Source organism: Myotis myotis, unplaced genomic scaffold, assembly GCF_014108235.1.
Source record: "Myotis myotis isolate mMyoMyo1 unplaced genomic scaffold, mMyoMyo1.p scaffold_m19_p_6, whole genome shotgun sequence".
Taxonomy (NCBI): Eukaryota; Metazoa; Chordata; class Mammalia; order Chiroptera; family Vespertilionidae; genus Myotis; species Myotis myotis.
Window position 1 is genome coordinate 91,075,899 of NW_023416368.1, and position 20,307 is coordinate 91,096,205.

Consider the following 20,307-nt stretch of genomic DNA (forward strand, 5'->3'; position numbering starts at 1 on the left):
ACCAACAGTAAATTGGCCCTTTTAATAGGAGGAAATTGAAAGGTTTCTCACTAAAGAGAATTAAGTGGTGGGATCAAGAGATTTCCAGGCCTCGGGGTACCTCATTAGTGACTGGCTTTCTTCATTCTGTCTTCCCTCTCCCAGGTCACCTGAGATAACAGAGTGGAAACAGAAGGGTGGCCACACTTCTCCTTTGCCCTCTTCTCGTTCTCTCTGAAATCGCGAGGTGACTCATTTTGGGGATCCATTTTTTTTTTTTTTTTTACAGGCATTAAACACAGTTCCTGAAGCATCTGGAAAGTTATTTTTTGTTTCGTGATGGGAGTCACAATAATGTTGCATTTTGAAAACTGTTTCTTTTTTTCTTAGTCTCTTTCTGCAAAGTGCTCTCTCCTGGACTGGGCTCTCTGAGGCCCAGGCAGACTATTCTTCCACACACCACCACCACACCCCTGCCCCCTCTCCGCCCCCCCCCGCCCCAGCCCCAGCCCTGAGCCCTGAATCTCCATGGCCAGCTCAATGGTACCGACTCTGCATTGTGCACTGCCTTCCCGTGTGTGAAAGCCATTCCTCTTACTTCCTCTGCCTGCGGGGATCCCATAGGGTTGTCAGACTTTGAACTGTAACAACAGCCACCAGAAAGTCCTATAAAAGCAGCAGTGACCTCTGGAGCTGTCAAATCTTTAAATAGGATTTGGGATTTAATGCTGTATATTTTTAAAAGAAAAAAAATAAGAATTGTTAGACATATAAAAAACAAAACACATGTATTTTAGCCAATTCAGAATCTATCCTCCTCCCTTTTTTTAACCCAGGAGAGATAAAGTTTGAGAGGAAAAAAATAAAACAAAACAAAAAACTGGACCAGATCTCAGGCTAAATAAGGAAGGCATATGTTAGGTGCAACCAGACCCAAAGTCTGGATTGAAAAGAAGCCATTTCAGTGGGTGATTGCTGTGCAAACAGGACAGAAAATATGAGGAGGAAGGCGCGTAAAGAATTATGTGATCGTCATAATGTGGCATGCAATACAGCCCGAGAACTCCAGGAGCCTTCTCATTCTAAGTTCTCGGACCCAGGGCAAAGGATCCAGAGAGGCTTTTTGTTTGTTCGTTTTTTACCTTTTGCTAACAAAATTGCAATGCCTCCCGCAGCAGCGTGGGGACTCTCCTTGGACACACGGGGATCCTTCTGGCTGGCCCACTGCTTACAGTAGTGTTCTGGTTATACAGCTTGTCTTAAACCCACAGCGAATAACTCCCGGTCTACTTGGGCCACCTTGCAAATACTTAGGTTGGTGAACTCTTTACAAAGGACTAAACCTGAGCACGACAGGTTTCTCAGCGAGACCCTCTATGTCCCTCTCTTACAGGGACAAAGAGAAACCTTGGTCATATTCCAAGGCCAATGAGGCTTTTGAACTTCGGTCTAATTTGGTAGGTGACATGCTCACCTTGGTTTGCTCTCTCCCTCAGGTTTGCTCTCTCAGAGTCTCTGCCCGGTTACATGGGAGAAGGGAGCTCCAGGAACTCAACCCTCAGTAGCAACACGGACAGTGCACACAGCAGCCCACACAACAGTGCACACAGCAGCCCACACAGGGCTGCAAACCGCACTTGACTCTACCCTTCCCCTTCATGTGTCGGGGGAACTATTTGGATATTAAATAGTCCAGGCCTCTCATTGGCCCACCAGTGAAGAATCTGGAATTGCCAGGCAAACCTCGAACAGTCTTGGTCTGCATGCCTCTTGCTCCCCAGTCCTCCCGGCCCGGCCCCTTTTGCCTTGAGGAAAGACAACCTGGGGAAGGCAGTTTCTGATCATGAACGTTTGTCGTCTGAGCTGGCGTTACCAGAAAGCTGGGCTCCAGCCTCCCAGGCAGTACAGGTAGGGGTAGTGAGGGTAGCTGCTGTACATGGAGATGAGGGGGGCCCGGGAGAAGCCCTCGTCTTTCAGGGCTGGCAAGGAGGCGTGCTTCTCCAGGCCGCCCAGGTCCGACGTGAGCTGCTTTCGCTTGGTCTTGTAGCGTCTGTTTTGGAACCAAATTTTCACTTGGGTCTCGGTGAGCTTCAGGTTCTTGGCCAGGTGAGCCCTTTCAGGGGCCGACAGGTACTTCTGGTGGCTGAACTTCCTCTCTAACTCGATGACCTGAGAGTGGGAGAAGGCGGCCCGGGAGCGCTTCTGCGGCTGCTTGGGGGCTTGGGGAAGGCTTGGCGAGGTGCCTGAAGTGTTTTCACAGTCCAACAGATAAGTCTCCAAGTGCCTATCTGGAAACAAGAGGGGAGAGAAGGGGGCGGGAAGGGAAAAGTTACATGTTAGTAGGGAAGAGGACAGAATTCAATCCACCCTTATCGCTTCAGTGAGTGAACAAACAGCCCACTGTCATCTTGGATACATCGCACATTTTTCACATGACTAAGGAGTTCTCAGGCAGGAGTGAGCGAGCATGTATACTATGTATAAGTTTCCTAATAGCCTTCAAGAACCCAAAGCAGAGGCGGCTAGTGGCAGAACTTCCTGCTGTGTGGTCCCCGGGAGTTAAGCAGGGATTCTGGATGAGTACCCCCAGGGCGGTGGGAGAGGGAGGAGGGAAGACAAGGCGAGAAGACACCGTGTAAAGCACCCAAAGGCCCGAGGGCTAAAGGAAAGCGCCTTTTCTGTCTTTAATCCACCCCCCCCCACCTCCCCCATTTTTTCTAAATGAGGCGTTAGGATACCTCATAAGGAGTGATGGGAAAGAAAATAAGTCTACTTTAAATGTCCCGAAGACCAGAGGAGACTCCCAAATTGATTGTTTTGCTGCTCCTGTGATTGGGAAGCAAAAGGGGGATCTTTGTTGGGCAAATTCTAATTTCTTCATATTCGTGATTATCAGTTACTTGTGGTACATTCGTTACTGTAAATGCTAAGAGGTAATTCGGGGCTGGTACCGACCAGCAGTCGCGGGTGGCTGGGGGCCGGGTGGGGTTTCACTGGGACTGGGGGGGGCGGGGGGGCGGGGGGGGGCGGGGACACGATGGGCGCTGCGTGTGCTCTGGCTTTGAAGCCCCGGGCCGGGAGCCCTCGGAGCCCGGAGCATCCTGCGAGGAGTCAGGCCGATGTCTACATCCTGCGCCGCCTGCACGCTGGCGCTCAGGGTTCCTCTCCGAGGCGCACCCGCGGCAGGACACAGCGAGGCCCCTTCGCCGTCGCCGCGGGCCCCGCATCCCCGCAGCAGCCGCAGCTCCGGGAGGTGCGCCCGGGACCGGTCCTCACGCCCGCGCAGCCTGCAGGCCAGTGCGCCTTCTGCGGGTCCCCACCCGGCCCGGCCCGGCCTCCGGGGCCCCGAGGGTTTACCTGGCTCCGTCTCCGCTGGCGACTCGGCCTCCCCGGGCGCGGCGCGGGGCCGGGGGCTCGCCTCGTCCTCCTGCGGGTCTGCGCCGCCGCTCCCCGCCTGGGGCTCCGGCTCCGGGCTCCGCCGCTCCGGCCGCTGGTGCCGGGGCAGAGGCGGGGTCCGGGGCGGCCGGCCGCCCGTGCGGTCCCGCAGGATGTCCTGGATGAGGAAGGAGGTGAGCGGCTTGGCCTGGGCGGCCGCCCCCGCCTCCCCGGGCCGCGGCTCCGGAGTCCTGAGCATCCCGTCGATTGGGCGACTGGGCTCCGACGTCCGGGTTGGGGACCCGGCGGCTGCGCCCGCGGCGGCCGCCCCACTTTCACTTTCCGCCGCCCGCGCGCGCTTATAGCCCTGGGGCGCGCGCCGCGCCGCCTTCCCATTGGCCGCGGGGACCGGGGCCGCGCCGCCGATTGGCCGCCCGGTGCTCCAGGTGAGGGGGTGGGAAAGGGGAGTCCTTTGCTTGGCCGCGGCCCCCTCTTCCCTAGAGGGTTTCTTTCCAAATTCCTCCTCCTCTCCCCTGGCTGGGAGCGAAAACCAAAGCGGGTCTCCTCGGCCCCAACCCACAATATAATTTTGACGCTTCTGGGGAATCATGATGCAGAAGAGAAATACTCCATTTAGGTCTTATAAATTGTTAAAGCGCCTTTACTCACAAAGGCATGGGTGGGGCAGTTGCCCTCATCTCAGTTTACAGGTGAATTCTAGGTGCCCGGTGACAAGCAGAGATTGGTAGCAAAGCTGGACCTACTAAGGCTCTCAAAGAGGCGTGACAACTCCGTGCGGCCCCTGACCTGGGACTGGATTCTGTCCTGGAAAATATTGGGGCCACTGAGAAAGTGGAATCGGAATGATGGATTAAAGTATCGAACCAATGTTAAATTTACTGAAGTTGATAACACTCCTGTGATTGCATAGACGGATATTCTTAGGAAAGGAACACTAAAGTATCCATGTATGTAACTTACCCTCAAATGGTTCAGAAACAACGATACAGATGGATCCCTCCCATATGATAAAGTGATATGGGTTAAAATAGTAACAATTGGTGAACCTGGTGTGCAGGTGTTCTTTTGAACTATTTTTATTTATGCAACTTTCCTGTAGTCCTGGTCTAAGGCACCTTGCATTCAACTGTAAACTTTTCCAAAGGATAGTACTTGTGTATCTGGAGAGGAGAGATAGGAAGTAGGTTATTGTGGATGAAGCAACTGCCAAAGAGAACCACCCTGTGCAATGGGAAGGTCTTTGGCAGAGATGGCTTTCTTTTCTCATTTTTTCATTCAAAAATTTCTTTAAACAGTTTCTTTTGAAATACTTATGGATTCATAAGAATTTGCAAAATTAGTACCCTCAGCTTCTCCCAATGATGACGTATTATATAACTGTAATACAATATAAAGATCAGGAAATTGACATTGGTGCAATACTGTTAACTATACTATTGACCTTATTTATTATTATTATTATTATTTATTTGTTTATTTATGTATTTATTTATTTAGTTTTGGGTTAATCCTCACCCAAGGATATTTTTCCATTGATTTTTAGAGAGAGTGGAAGGGAGAGGGAGAGACAAAGAGAGATCAATGTGAGAGAGACACATAGATTGGTTGCCTCCTGCACACACCCCAACCAGGGCCAGGGAGCCTGCATGCAAGGTACGTGCCTTTGACCAGAATCGAGCCCGGACTCTTCAGGACTGACACTCTATCCACTGAGCCAAACTAGCTAGGGCCAGACCTTATTTTAAAATCACTTTTAAACCTCCATTCACTTATGTGTGTGTGTAGCTGTATGCAATTTTATCACACGTATAGATTCTTGTAATGCAACAGTAAAGATACAGAATTGTCCCATCAACACAGAAGAACTCCCTCTGCTATCTCTGTAGTTAAGTACCCATGCCCCTTCTTTCTACCCATGGCCCCAGGCAACCACTAATCTATCTCTAGAGTTTTACCATTTGGACAATGTTATATGAATGGAATCAAACATTATATAGTACCTAACCTTTTGGAATGGCTTTTATCACCAAGCATATGTCCTGAGTTTCACTCGGATTGTTGCACGTATTAATAGTTAATACTTTTTTTATTGCTGAAAGGTATTATTTCATTGTATGGATCTACCAAAGTTTGTTCAACCTCCTCCCTCACACACACACTGCTATAGTTGTTTTGCTATTATGAATGAAAGTGCTATGAACATTCATGTACAGGTTTTTGTGCGAATATGAGTTTTTATTTCTCTGTGATAAATATCCAAGAGTGCAATTGTTGGGTCATAAGGTAACTGCATATTTAGTTTGGTAAGAAACCACCAAACTGTTTTCCTGAGTAGCTGTACCATTTTAGATGTCCACTAGCAGGGTATCCATGTTCCAGTTTCTCTATATCCTAATCAGCATTTGGTGTTATCATTATTTTTTATTTTAGCCATTCTAATAGGTGTGTAGTCTTATCTCATTGTGGCTTAAATTTTTAATTTGCATTTCCCAAGTGGCTGAAGATATTGAACATTTTTTCATGTGTTCCTTTGCCATCCATGTTTCCTCATTGGTGAAATATCTGTTCAACTCTTTGCCCATACTATAATTAGATTTTTTGAATTCTGGTTGTTGAGGTTTCTTTAAGAAAAAAAGATTTTTTTAATTGGTTGATGTGGGAGAGAGGGGTGGGAAGGGGAGAGAGGGAGGGAGAGAGAAAGAGAGAGAGAGAGAGAGAGAGAGAGAGAGAGAGAGAGAGAGAAATTTGTTATTCCACTTATGTATGAATTCATTTGTTTCCTCTTATATGCACCTGACCGGGGATTGAACCCTCAATCTTGGTTTATCAGGTCAATGCTCTAAGCAATTGTACTACCCAGCTAGGGCTTCATTGTTGAGATTTGATAGTTCTTTATATATTCTACTAGAGGCCCAGTGCACGAAATTCGTGCACTGGGGCTGGGGGCGGGGGGGTCCCTCAACCTGGCCTGCGCCCTCTTGCAGTCCAGGAGCCCTTGGGGGATGTCCCGCCACCGCCGCTGTACTCGACACCCTGTGAGCCTGGCTTCGGGTTGAGAGGTGCTTCCCCTGTGGGAGCACACTGACCACCACGGGGCAGCTCCTGCATTGAGCGTCTGCCCCCTGGTGGTCAGTGCGTGTCATAGCAACTGTTTGTTCCACTGTTTGGTCAATTTGCATATTAACCTTTTATTATATAGGATATGTAAGCCTTTGTTGAATACATGATATGTGAATATTTTCTCCTAATCTGCACCTCATCTTTTTAAAAATATTTTTTAACAGGATATTTCACAATACAAAAGTTTTTAATTTTGATGGAGTCCAATTTATTAATTTTTTATTTTACAGATGTTTCCCGTGTCTTGTCTGAGAAGTCTCTGTTATCTCTAGGTACTGAAGGTGCTCTCCTGTGTTATCTTTGGAAAGTTTTTTATTTTACCTTTAAATCCATGATTCATTTTGAATTAATTTTTGTATATGGTGTGACGTTTAAATTGAAGTGGTCTCTTTTTATTCTTAAATTTTAGAGCTAAGTGGCATTTCAAATCAGTGGAGAACATGTGAATTATTTAATAGCTAGTACTGCCATTTGGGGGAAAAAAATAAAGTTCTATTCTTATAACAAAATAAATCCCACATGGCCCAAAAATTTAAAACATAAACAGGCTCATGAAAAAAAAACTTAGCCACACTCATCATTAGAGAAATGCAAATCAAGACCACATTGAGATACCCTCTTCCCACCTATCAGATTGGCAGAGGTTAAAAAGATGGATAATATCTAGCGTAGGTGGGTGTGCAGGAAGAGCAGTTCCCTACTAATTTAGAGGGGGAGTAAATCAGCTGCGTATATTTGGATAATGGCAGAATCTGTAAAAATTAAAACTGGGCATATTCTTTGACACAAATATTCCATGCTTAGAGATTTGCCCTGGCAATACTATGTACACATTGTGCTGATTTGTGAAAATATACTCAATTTGATCGATCTTGATTCGAGTGGCAAGAAAAGTTATAGAATGAACCTATTGTGTAAAAAAAAATACATGTTATCAATATACCATTTTACATTTGAGCATTTTGACATATAGAACAGATCTAAAAGGATATAAATATCTCAATGGAGCAGTTACCTCTGAGCAGTGAGATGGAGCTAGCAGACGGGAAGAAGGAAAGGATGAGAGAACAAGGGGCATTTCCTTGTACTAATTCTAATTTTTTTTTTTTAAAAATTTAAAGTAGAGCTTAACTGAGCTTGGGCTACCCCTCTTCCACCACCACCTCCTCAGATCTCAAATGTGCCTTCAGAATCCAGACACAGCCAACAGCACTTCCCCTCACCTCGCTTCACATGTCTTCCTTTTGTGTTTTGCATTTGGAATGTTTCTGTGGATGGTCCTCTTCCTTATTAGATTGTGAGTTCCCTGAGCAGGACTTTGTCATTCTCACATTTATATCATCCCTAATACCTGGCTTAGTTTTTGGCACACAGAAGGCGCCCAGTAAATGTTTGCTGAGGACCACAGGGTCAAGGCAAATCCTGGAGTAAGGTCTATACTCTTTCCTATGCCACGTTTCTGCATCTTAAACTCGGTGAAAAGATCAAGGACAAGCAAGAAGACACGAAGGGGCCCTAACCGGTCTGGCTCGGTGGATAGAGCGTCAGCCTGTGGACTCAAGAATCCCAGGTTCTATTCCGATCAAGGGCATGTACCTTGGTTGCAGGCACATCCCCAGTAGGGAGTGTGCAGGAAGCAGCTGATCGATGTTTCTCTCTCATTGATGTTTGGAAATCTCTATTCCTCTCCTTTCCTCTCTGTAAAAAAAAATCAATAAAATATATTAAAAAAAAAAAAAAAGACACCAAGGGGCTGTCTGGGGCCCTCTTTATTTTATTTTTTTGTTTCCATTTATTTTTTTTTCTTAATTAAATCTTTATTGTTCAGATTATTACATTTGTTCCTCTTTTTTCCCCCCGTAACTCCCCTCCTCCCAGTTCCCGCCCCACCCTCCGCCCTCACTCCCCACCTACTATCCTCATCCATAGGTGCACGATTTTTGTCCAGTCTCTTCCCGCATCTCCCACACCCCTTTCCCCCCCAAGAATAGTCAGTCCATTCCCTTTCTATATCCCTGATTCTATTATGATCACCAGATTATTTATTCACTTGATTCTTAGATTCACTTGTTGATAGATGTGTATTTGTTGTTCATAATTTGTATCTTTACCTTTTTCTTCTTCTTCCTCTTCTTAAAGGATACCTTTCAGCATTTCATATAATACTGGTTTGGTGGTGATGAACTCCTTTAGCTTTTCCTTATCTGTGAAGCTCTTTATCTGACCTTCCGTTCTGAATGATAGCTTTGCTGGATAAAGTAATATTGGTTGTAGGTTCTTGGTATTCATCACTTTGAATATTTCTTGCCATTCCCTTCTGGCCTGCAAAGTTTCTGTTGAGAAATCAGCTGACAGTCATATGGGTACTCCCTTGTAGGTAACTGAGTTTCTTTCTCTTGCTGCTCTTAAGAGTCTCTCTTTGTCTCTTGCTCTTGGCATTTTAATTATGATGTGTCTTGGTGTGGTCCTCTTTGGATTCCTTTTGCTTGGGGTTCTCTGTGCTTCCTGGACTTGTAAGTCTATTTTTTGCACCAGGTGGGGGAAGTTTTCTGTCATTATTTCTTCAAATAGGTTTTCAATATCTTGCTCTCTCTCATCTTCTGGCACCCCTATAATTCTGATGTTGGTACGCTTGAAGCTGTCCCAGAGGCTCCTTACACTATCTTCGTATTTTCGGATTCTTTTTTCATTTTGCTTTTCCGGTTGGGTGTTTTTTGCTTCTTCGCATTTCAAATCTTTGCCTTGATTCTTGCGCTCCTCTGGTCTGCTGTTGGGAGTCTGTATAATATTCGTTATTTCAGTCCGTGTATGTTTAATTTCTAGTTGGTTCTTTATCATAACATCGAGGGTCTCATTAGATTTGTTGAGGATCTCATTAAGTTTATCAGTGGCTTCTAGACAGTTCTTGAGAGACCTTAAAAGTGTGGTTCTGAACTGAATATCCTCCATTGACAGTTTTGTCCTGTTTCTTTGTCTCCGCATTTTTTATGCTTTCTTGGTGCACCCCCTAGTGGTCTTTGTGCGCAGTCCTCCTGTAGTTAAGCCTTGATTATTGTAGTTAATACTAGGGGGATTTGACCTCCAGGCCAGCTGGCTGTGAGAATCAGCTGTGTCTGCAGTGGGAAAACTTCTGTCCTCTAGGGAGGTGCTAATCTAGCCTTTGCCTGAAGCTATCTGGCAAATGGCTCTGCGCAGGGCTTGGGCGGGGCGGGTGGGTCGCTCAGGCTCGGGATCAACAGGGTGGGCTGGAGAGAGCAGTTATGGCGGCTCTCAGTTCCGTCCCTAGGGGCTCTGCCTCACAGAGTCCCAGCAACTGCTGCAAACCTCGGAGAGAAAGCTGCCTTTGAGTTCCGACTGAAGCCAGACAGTCCCGCTTCTCCTGTTTGAGTCTGGGTCCCTAGAGACTCGTCCGGATCTGGAGCTCAGAATCTGAGACTCCCTCCCGATTGAAAGCACCAACCGCGCCCTCCGCTGCCAGCCTGCTCCGCGCGCACTCTGTACCTGAGTATTTCACTTCAGCACTGCGCCTCCTCTGAGTCTGGGTATGATATTCTCTTTCCTCCTAGTTGTAGAATTTCCACTCAGCCAGCCTTCCTGTGGTTCTGGATGATGTCCGTTCCGTCTTTTAGGTGTGTTTTGATTTGGTTGTTCAAGGCAGTAATCTCCGGCGTTAACCTATGCTGCCATCTGGGGCCCTCTTTAGATGGAATAGAATTCCGGAGAAGAGTATTACACCCACCCCAAGATTGTTCCCTCCCCAACTCCTGTAACTTGTGAACGTGTTCTGCAAAAGGCAAGGGGGCGTTAAAGCTGCAGATGAAATTAAAGTTGCTAATCAACTGACCTTGAGATGAGAAGATGATTCTGGATGATTCTGGATTATCCCGGTGGGGCTGATGTAATGACAGCATCCTAATAGGTAAAAGAGGAGGCAGAGGCAGACAAAGTCAGAGGAGATGTGCCGCTGAAGCAAGATTAGGGCGAGAAAGACTCAGCTGGCCTTTGCTGGCTTTGAAGGTGGAAGGGGGAGCAGAGTGTGAGCCAAGAAATGTGGGTGGTCTCTAGAAGCTGGAAAAAGTGAGAAATGGGTTCTCCCCTAGGGCCTGACCACTAGAAATGTATACAGGGCATTTATAAAAGGATGCAGAAATGATGAGAGAAGGACACCAGCTCTGCCCTGATATGAACTTTGGGTTTTTATTTTAAACTAGAGGCCTGGTACATGGATTCATGCACAGGTGGGGTCCCTTGGCCTGCCTGTGGGAATCGGGCCAAAACCGGCTCTCCGACATCCCCCAACCCCGGAATCAGGCTCCCTCCTCTCTGGTTCTGGGTGTGTCAACCAAGAACTGCTGCTGCCAAGTCACCACAGCTCGACAGCTCCTGCGTTGAGCGTCTGCCCCCTGGTGGTCATTGTGCGTCACAGCTACCAGTCGAACGGTTGGATGGTCACTTAGGCTTTTATATATATAGATGTGAAATATGCATTTTGATCCATAATCTCATCTTTCATTAAAGGTTTCTTCTTTGTATATATTCTTCCAGTCTTCAGCCATGTTGGAATGTAGGATAGTGTAATTTTGTATTCTGTTTTTTTCCTTCCAACTTCATGTAATATCATAAGCATTTATATATTGCTCTATTACATATTTTAGAAGCCATTTAGGTCCAAAGACATTTAGAGCTAGAAGGGACCTTGGGGTTACCTAATAAAATTTCTCTTTTTTTCTAGAAAAGAACCTGAGGTATACAGAGACTCTAGAACCATAACTGGAAGTGAAGTCTCATAAACTTGTAGCCCAAACACTTCCACAGCACCGCCTTCCACCCTTCTGCCCACCCGACCTGCCTCCAGTGCTACCCTCCCGTGTGGAAAGCGGGAGCCGCATTTATCGAACTGTCCTGTACAGACGTGTTTTAAAGTGTACCTGGGGTTTGTTATAAGCAATGACTTCTATGAAGGAAGAAGTGTTTATACTCACAGGTCCCCAGAGGCAGGTGTCACAATACACTGTGCAGGGCCACCTGGGGGAGCAGCATGTCGAAAGGAGAAGGGGCAGGAGAAGCCATGAGCACAAGCCTTTATGGTGGCCTTTGGGGGAAAGAATGGGCAAAACTGAGGAGGCTTAGGGTTGGAGAGTTTGAATAATGCCAGCGGGCTCTGGGCTATAGGGGTGCTCTCCAGTTATTTGTTACCTGGCCCCGGGGTGATTTGGGGGAGCAGGGATATTGGTTGGGTGGGTGAGAGATAAAGGAGCTGGTTAATTTGCATATAAAAGGCATGCTTGCAGCCAAGTGGTCTGCTTTTTCTAGAAATTAGCTAACTCCGGGAGGCCTCCAGATATCCTAGCATCATAAAATATAGAAATAAAAACCTGATTAATACAAAATGCTCATTAGCCTACATCATTTTCACAGCACATTTAAAAAATATGTTTCAAGGCCTCCTGGGATTGCCACACCAAGTTTAGGCTTCACCTAAACACATCTGGACGTGTGTCTTCCAGGAAGGCCCTTCGTGTAGGCTCGGCTAATTCAGGAAGACCGAAAGAAAAAGAGAGGGAGAAGAGGACTTGGTCACAGCCACCACCACAATAAACAGGGCTATAAGCCTTCCACCAGCCGCCGAGGTTCATAAGACTTCCGAGAAGGTGCAGCCCCGGTTAATGATGTCCAGATGGCGGCTGCCGAGGCTGAGGAGCAACCTCCGGGCCTCACTCAGTTGGTGGCCGAGCTCAGGGTGCATGTCCAGGTGCCGTTAGTTCCCTCAAGGCTACCTTCTCATGGCCGAGACCAGTTGGGGTATGGCTTTCTTTTTTCTTTTTTTTAATCCTCACCTGAGAATATGTTTTTATTGATTTTTTTTAGAGCGAGAGGGAGAGAGAATAAGAGAGAGAGAGACATCGATGTCAGAGAGAAAAATCAATTGGTTGCCTCCCGTACACCTCTCCGCCCAGGGTCGAACCCGCAACCTAGGTATGTGCCCTGACTGGAAATCAAACCTGCTAACTTTTTGGTGTGTGGGACGATGCTCCAGCCGAGCCACCCAGCCAGGGCCGGCCTTCTTTCTTTCATCCCTCTTCCCTGTTAGTCTCCCTGGGCCCAGTCCCCTGTTCCAATTCCCAGTCCCAATGGAGGCAGATGGGCCTCAGTGAGAGCGGACGCCCTGATTTGCTGCCGGTGGAGGCTCCTGCCCCCTCCCTATAGAACAGTTGCTTGGCCACACCAGTTCTTCCTGACCCTGCTTTCCTGGTGGGGAGAACGTTTCCCTTGGTTCTTGGATTTTCAGTGATGTTGGAATTCACACTTGTCCCTTCATTGTCTTTCCGGGCTGGACTGGAACGTTAAAATGCAAGGTCCATTTCTTGTTAGAAAGGGTCTTGTTTCCCCACCCTTATGTCTGCTCTTTCAGTACAACTGAAGACTTTTTAGCTCGTGTGCAGAAAGGAATTTTTGGAAGCAGCTTCATGGAGTTCAGGGTGTCGTGAACCCCAGAACAGCGCAGGGGTTGGGGGGGGGGGGTTCTTTTGGAAGAAGGACAGCGGCGAATAGAGCAGGCTCTGGCCTCGGGGCCTCAGGCAAGCTACCTAACCTGCCTGAGCATGCCTCAGTTTCTTTAGGCAAAATGGACGCCATACCACAAAGAGAGAAATGATGATTATGTGACGTGATGCCAGTGTTAGCCAATGCTATGGGGCGATCATTTGCAATATATAAGTGTGTCAAGTCAACATGTTTTGTACCCTACACTGGCACAATATTATATGCCAATGAAATCTTAATGAAACTGGAAAAAATGGGTGCAAAATGGCATCCTCTCAAAGGTTATTGAGCGGAATAATAAGGCCACTCACAGTGAAGGAACTCAAAGCCTGGCACACAGAGGCCCCCAGGAATGGCTCATTTCTACCAGTAAAGTTAGGCTCTAGTCCTACCTGCACCACAAATCAAATTTGCTTTTCCCAGTCACACTGCAGAGGCTAAATAAACAGTAGCTCCGAATCTAGGCGGCCCTGAGAAGACTGGGCAGGAGAGGGGCAGGAGGATGGGTGAGGCTTCAGGCCCAGTCCAGCGACACGGTCCTCCGCGGCAATGCCTTAGTCATGGGAACTCAGTGGCCCAGCCCTGTACCCTGGCTGTCCAAGGCCTGCCCCACCCGGGCCTCTCCCCTCCTGCCTGTCCTCCCCGCTCCCTCCCGCCCCCAACAGTCTCCCTGGCCTCTGCTGACTGTCTCCACCAGGACCCAGTCCTGTCTCTAACCTTTGTGTGCTGTGTTCACGTGCCCTGTTCTACGTATCTTCACCAGTTCAATTTCCACTCAAAGACTTGGTCTGCCTCCCTGTCGATGGTTCTGCGGCTCCTTTCGGCATTTCATCCTCTATTGCTTGGGCGTGTAACCGTTTCATGCTCACCAATGTTGTTGTTAGCCTTAGTGGAGGCCAGAGCCGAGCCTCAGTGCCTGCTCTTCCTGCACCGCAGCAGGAAAGGGGAGGGAAAATGGACATGCATTGAGTGGGCACTTTGGGCTGGCTCAGTATAGTGTTAATCTGCACTACAAACCACTGGGGATCATTTTTTTTTTTTTTCCACAGACAAGGAGACAGATGCTCACAGACTGAAGGTAATATGCCCAGGTTCTCACCACTAGGCCCAGGCTATCCCGGCTTAGAGCCGATGCCTTCCTCACAGGTACACCACTGGGTGCAGTACACACCTGGCCTTGGGTTGTCCATCGCTCATACCGAGTGCCTTACTCAGCCACTCTGCCCTTGTCCTCTCTCTTCTTCCACAAGCATGATAGGCTGAGCCACTGCAAAGAGGGACAATTAACACACCTCCATGGGGCAGCCTGCATCACAGGCCCCTGGCCCGGAGTGGCTCAAGGCCCAGGCTCCCCGCGGACATCACTACATTTTCCCGTGCGGCATTTGGGTTGAGATTATTGCCATGTGTTAAAGTGAAAATGCTCTGTGTGTTCGGTGACACAATGGCATGAACTAGTCAGACTTCTATTCTCCAACTGGTGGTTGGCAGAGTGCAGAGCCCCAGGTATGAGAGATGGGGCAGGAGAGAGGAGGGCGAGGACCCAGCCTGTAGCCCAGGAAACCTAGTCTGGGGGTGATGGGGGTGGGGACAGCACCCGGTGGCTAGACCCGTGCTCCTCAGACTCAGAGGTGCATGCAGATTGCCCAGGGGTCTGGTTAGAATGCAGGTTCTGCTTCAGTAGGTCTGGGTGGGCCCTGAGCATCTGACTGCCAACAAGTTCCCAGGTGATGCCACCGCTGCTGGTCCAAGGACCACCCCCTTCTGAGTATGGAGGGGCTGGGGCTCTGAGCAGCTCTGTGGAGGAGAGTGGAGGATGCCCTGGGGAGGGCTGGAGGCCACTACAGACCCAGGTGATCTAGATTTTTTCTTTGAGGGTTCCAGACCGCGTATGTGCCTGCAACCTTTATGTTACTCTGAAACCACTTGTGCTTCAAGCCCCTTATAGAGGTAAAGACCTCTCTCCCTCTATCCCGAGGCCCTTTAAAACGGCCTGCTCCTCTCAGCTCTGTAGCTGCTTATGCCAGTTTTCCCTGCAGGCCTTCATTGTAGCAAGGGGATTAGGATGGGGAAACTGGCCTGGCAGGTAATAAGTCAACCTCTTCAGTGCTTATCACCCAAGAAGAACCATCAGGGAAGATTTATTGGGCAATAGGAACCGAAGAGTATTTTGCTAACAGTGACCCTGGTCACCTCCGCAAGGCCCTCCGTGGCTGCCTGTCTCTGGGGAGCCCAGGCTGCGGGCTGCATCTGCAGAAGCCTCCCTGTGCGCTAACTGGGTGGCCACGCTCCCTCGCTCCCTCGGACCTGGTCTGCTCAACAGCTTGCCAGAGGCCTCCGGGGGAGACACACTGGGGGCTGTTTGTCTAGCGAAGGAGGTGCTGACCTTCCCAGATCCCTCGGGCTGCCAGGAGCAATTTGGGGCCTATTCTGCCCCACTCCCTCTGGCTCTCTCGGCATTCCCCACAAAACTGAGCAGGCTGCCATAAAATGGTGCCCCAAAATGATGGTCTCCAGGGCAGGAGATTATCTGAGAAGGGGGTGAAGCCCATTTCTAGGGATGGGGTGGGTACAGGTCCCGTGGGCGAAGCACTAGGGGCTAAGACTGTGTGTGTCTCACAAAGAAAACACTTCCCTTGCCAGTGTTTTGTTTCTATGACGTGTCAATGGACATGCAAAGGCCTTTAAAAAACACCTGTTCACCGCTCATCAGACCCAGCAGGTCACTGAGTGGTAAGTAGAAAAACTGACGGTCAGGTCAAGCATGACATTGCTTCTTCCCAGAGACCCGTGGACAGGGCGACCCCGGCTAGAGGGGTGGGGTGGGGGGACGGAGGAGTCCAGCCTAACCAGGTGGTCTAAGCGATGGGGCTGGGGGTGGGAGACTTGGCATCTCATTGCTGAGTTCTGTTCAAGGCCCCGGGAAGCTAGGCCCAACAGGCACGGTGGGCCCAGCACATTTCTCCCTCCCTCACACAGGGACAGAAGCCACTTGGTTCCATCTGAGTTCTGAGCAGGAGAGAGAGTGTGGAAAGAGTGGCGGAGGATGGGGAATCAAGAACAGGAAGGAGGTCCGGTGAGCTACCTGGTCTTGCGGACAGACTTACCCACTCCTCCAATAAGGGCTCAGTACCCAGGGGGAGGCGGGCCCATTTAAAGTCCAGCCATTTAGAGTGACTTAGCATGTCATGGTACTGCATGAAGTAGGTCTTTCTAAACTAGTAAGTCTCAGCCATACAGAGTGGCTTGGCCACAAAATCAGAGTCACTAAAACTTACCCAGCACATAACATGCGCTGTTTAAAGTACTTTTCTTCTATTAACTCAGTCCTCACAAGAATCCTATGACTGGATACAATTGTACCACACTTTACAGAAAAGGAAACTGAGACACAGACAAGTTGCCTAACTTTGCTGCACCCACTCAGCTATAAGTGACCAAGCCAAGATGGGCACCAAGTGGGCTGGCCGGATTGGGCTCGATTATCCAATAAGTGACACTGCTTTTTGTTGGCCAGGGTCCCCACAGAGGAGGCAACACCACGTCCTCAAGACACGAGCAGGAATTGTCCCTGGAGTCAGCAGGTGACATGCATTGGGAAGAGAAGTGCATGTCGGGGGGTTAGGCTGTCTGCCCTTAAGGAGCATAGTCCGACTGGGAAACAAGATGCTCACGGAAAGGCAGCCTTCACTTCCCGTAGCTTCTGAGATTACCCATCAGAACTAGAAAACCATAGCTCACACAGCATAATAATGCACTTGTATGTGGAATACGAAAGTGGAGAAACACCTGGCTGGGTTTGACTCCTAGTCAGAGCACATGCCCGGGTTGCAGGCTGGATCCCCAGTAGGGGGCATGCAGGAGGCAGCCGATCAGTGATTCTCTCATCATTGATGTTTCTCTCTGTCCCTCTCCCTTCCTCTCTGAAATCAATAAAAACATATTTTTAGAAACGTTAAAATGTAGAGAAATGATATACACTATCTGGGGGAGTGGTTACCTCTGGGGATGGAGGGAGACGGGAGGGACTGGGTAGGGCTTTATTTGTATCTGCTTTGTTTTATGTCTTTAGGGAAATACCTTCAGCAGATAATAAATAGTCACAACAAGTAGACATTTCTTAAACCTTGTTTGTCTCGGAGATTTCCAATATACGACCTGGTCCTGGCCTGTGAGGAGTTCATATTGTAGTTGAGGAGACAGGCATCTCCAGGGAAAGAAAAGTAAACTTGCAGGGGGTCATCAGCCCTAGGTGTCAAATCGTAGAGAACAGCAAGGGCTGTAGGGATTCCCAGCTGTAACACTAGAAGGGTGGCCTGGATTATACTGTTATTGTTCTGTTATTATAATATACTAGAGGCCTGGTGCACAAAATTCGTGCACAGGAAGGGGGGGGGCACTTAGCCCAGCCTGCAACCTCTCCAATCCGGGACCCCTTGGGGGATGTTTGACTGTGGGATCGGGCCTAATTCGGCAGTCAGATATCCCTCTCCCAATCCAGGACCACTGGCTCATAACTGCTCACCTGCCTGCCTGCTTGTTCACCCCTAACCACTCTGCCTGCTTGCCTGCCTAATGCCCCTAAGAGCTCCCCTGCCTGCCTGATTGCCCCTAACCTCTCTGCCTGATGGCCTGATCTCCCCTAACGCCTCTGCCTGCTGGCCTGATCACCCCTAACTGCCCTCCCCTGCCGGCCAGGTTGCCCCTAGCTGCCTTCCCCTGCCAGCCTGGTCACCCCTAACCACCTCTGCCTCGGTCCCCGCCACCATGCCTTTGTCTGGAAGGACGTCCAGATGGATGTTTTTATTACCCTTTTATTAGTATAGATAATTATATATTGGTATGTTAGCAGCAGGATAAAATTCTACATGGACAAATCCAAGACAGGAACACAAATCTGCAGCTGCGGAGCAGAGACAAGGATGATGACTTCATCTCCCTGGGTGGAAGGTGCAAGGAGCTAGGGACCCTCCCCTGCACACACCCACCTTTCATTTACTAGTATTTGTCACACTGTTGTCCTGCAAACCCTCACTGTGTTTCAGAAACTGGTTTGAAAACCACTAGATAAGGGACCTTTTCAACTCACTTTCAAAGACTTGACAGATTCAGGATGGAAGTCTTCATGGAGGAGGTGGGCCCTTAAAAAAGCCTGGACCGATGGGGAGGGCGGGTTGGAGTAGGTGGAGAGAAAGAGGAAGGGAAGCAGCCTCAACAGCCACACTGAGTTTATACACAGCAGGCCACTCGGAGGCTTGGAGGGTTTCAAGCAGAAAGAAGTGAGAGGGTCAAATTTGTGCTGTGGAAAGACAGTGCTGGTGCAAAGGATGGCAGACTACACAGAAGGGATCAGGATCCTAGTGCCAAGGTTGACCCAGGACTGCCAGAGTGAGGCAAGCAGGGTGAGCCCTCTCTGTGCAGGAGATATTGCAAAGGAAAAGCTGGTGTGGGGGCTACAGGGTGGGCTTTGGGCTCCAAGAGGTCAACTTTCAAGGTGCCACTTTCAGGGTGAAGGTACATGTTCTTGGCCTCCCCTGGCCTAAGTTACCTCCTCTGATAAGAGAGAGTGATGACAGCTGGTCACTGTGATTGTGTATATGAAGTGCTCAGGTCAGTGTCCAGACCAAGGAGAGCCCCAGCCAACATTGTCCCTGATGCCCCAGTGGGCCATGCTACTTTCCAAGCCAGGACGGAGGGAGGAGGCAGCAGGCCAGGCCTTTCGCCACATTTTGGGAACAGTTCCACCAACCGACCTTGAAGCCGAGAGTGCTTGAGGAGCAAGGAATGTGTGTGAAGCCAGTTTCCACCTGGGTAGCATCATTGGTTGTGTTCTGGATATACCACCTCTGGGTACACAGTGGCCTGCTGGTTGGGCTTCTGCTCCTTCACTCTGGGGACTGGTTTGAGGGAGAAGAGAAGCAGGCATCCCAGGAGCAGAGCCTCTGTGACTGGTGTGAGTCCTGGTGTGAGTATTCCCTGCCTACCACTTGTGCACAGAAGGATGGTCAGGTCAAAACAGAGGCCAGGGCAGTCGGCAGAGGACAGCTGCAGGCTGAGAGCCTCTAAGGGCCCCAGGAGCAGTGGGTATGTGTGCATGCTGAGACCGGTAGTTATGGACTGGTGTTTGTGCACAGCAACCTCTGACAATTGTCATCTTCCTGGGTGGAGCCGTGTAACTGTTTCTCTTACGGCCCCTCTGTGTCACTGCCCAATGGCTCCTGCTTGCAGCCCGGGAGCAAGCCTACAAGCTCACCCCATCCTTGGCCCTGCTCTGTGGGTCAGGAAGGTATTACTCTATCAAGTAGGCGGGTACAAAGGCCCACGAGTCGCATTGCCTCATTTCTTCACCCAAGGATAAGAGATGCTGCTCTTAAAGGGCCCGGACTAGTGGGATTCCATCAGAGGACGGCAGGTTAGAAGCTCCATAGTCCACGAGGACATTGATCAGCTGGAGTTGGCAGGAGAATACTACTTCCTCTCTGTTTTGAAAAAATATATATTTTTATTGATTTCAGAGAGGAAGGAAGAGGGAGAGAGAAACACCAATGATGAGAGAGAATCATTGATCGGCTGCTTCTTGTATGCCCCCTACTGGGAATCGAGCCTGCAACCCTATCACATGCCCTGATCAGGAATCAAACTGTGACCTCCTGATTCATAGGTTGAGGCGCAACCACTGAGCCATGCTGGCTGGGCTCTGCTCTGGTTTTGAAGCTGGAAGGACACGCTTCTGAGCTGCTATGGACGTGGTTTCAGCAGCTTGAGGGAGTGAAGATAGTGAAGCAGAGCTGAGAGGTGGGTGGGGAGACGCTGGATGAGCCCTGGTTCTGACCAGCTTCCCCTTCGGCTTGTCTGCCGTGCAGCTGTGTGTGCCTTGAATTTTTTGCTGATGCTGGTGTGAGGTGGGTTCCTGCCACTTACAACCCAGAGAGTCACAGATAACCACTGGTTTAACTAGCTCCATTTTACCCAAGGTGAAGGTGAAGCCAGGAGAGATGAAATAACTCGCTTCCATTGAGGGACTAAGCCAGAGTCCAGTGGATTCAGCTACAACAATTCTCAAAGTAGTCCTCAAGTCAGGACCTGCTCTGAGTCTGGAAGAGTTCCATGTGAATGAACCGATCAGATTAGATCACTTTCCTTCCTTCAGGGTGTTTGAGCCAGAGCCTGGGCAGAGGTGTAAGGGAGGGCAGGCTAATTCACTAGCAATGTTTGCTTTACAGCCCTTCAGGGTTGGTATTCTACATCCAGTTATAGTTTAGATATACA

The 20,307-nt window shown here is 49.1% G+C and overlaps 1 protein-coding gene across 1 annotated transcript; it reads right to left on the minus strand.

Annotated features, from left to right (window-relative positions):
• Positions 1 to 500: 500 nt before the first annotated feature.
• On the minus strand, positions 501 to 3,672 carry NKX3-1 (NK3 homeobox 1). Its single transcript, XM_036311677.1, has 2 exons — positions 3,337 to 3,672; positions 501 to 2,267 (listed from the first exon to the last, which is right to left on the minus strand). Exons 1-2 carry the CDS (start codon positions 3,611 to 3,613, stop codon positions 1,849 to 1,851), a joined length of 696 nt encoding a protein of 231 aa, XP_036167570.1. The 5' UTR covers positions 3,614 to 3,672; the 3' UTR covers positions 501 to 1,848.
• Between the last annotated feature and the right edge of the window lie 16,635 nt (positions 3,673 to 20,307).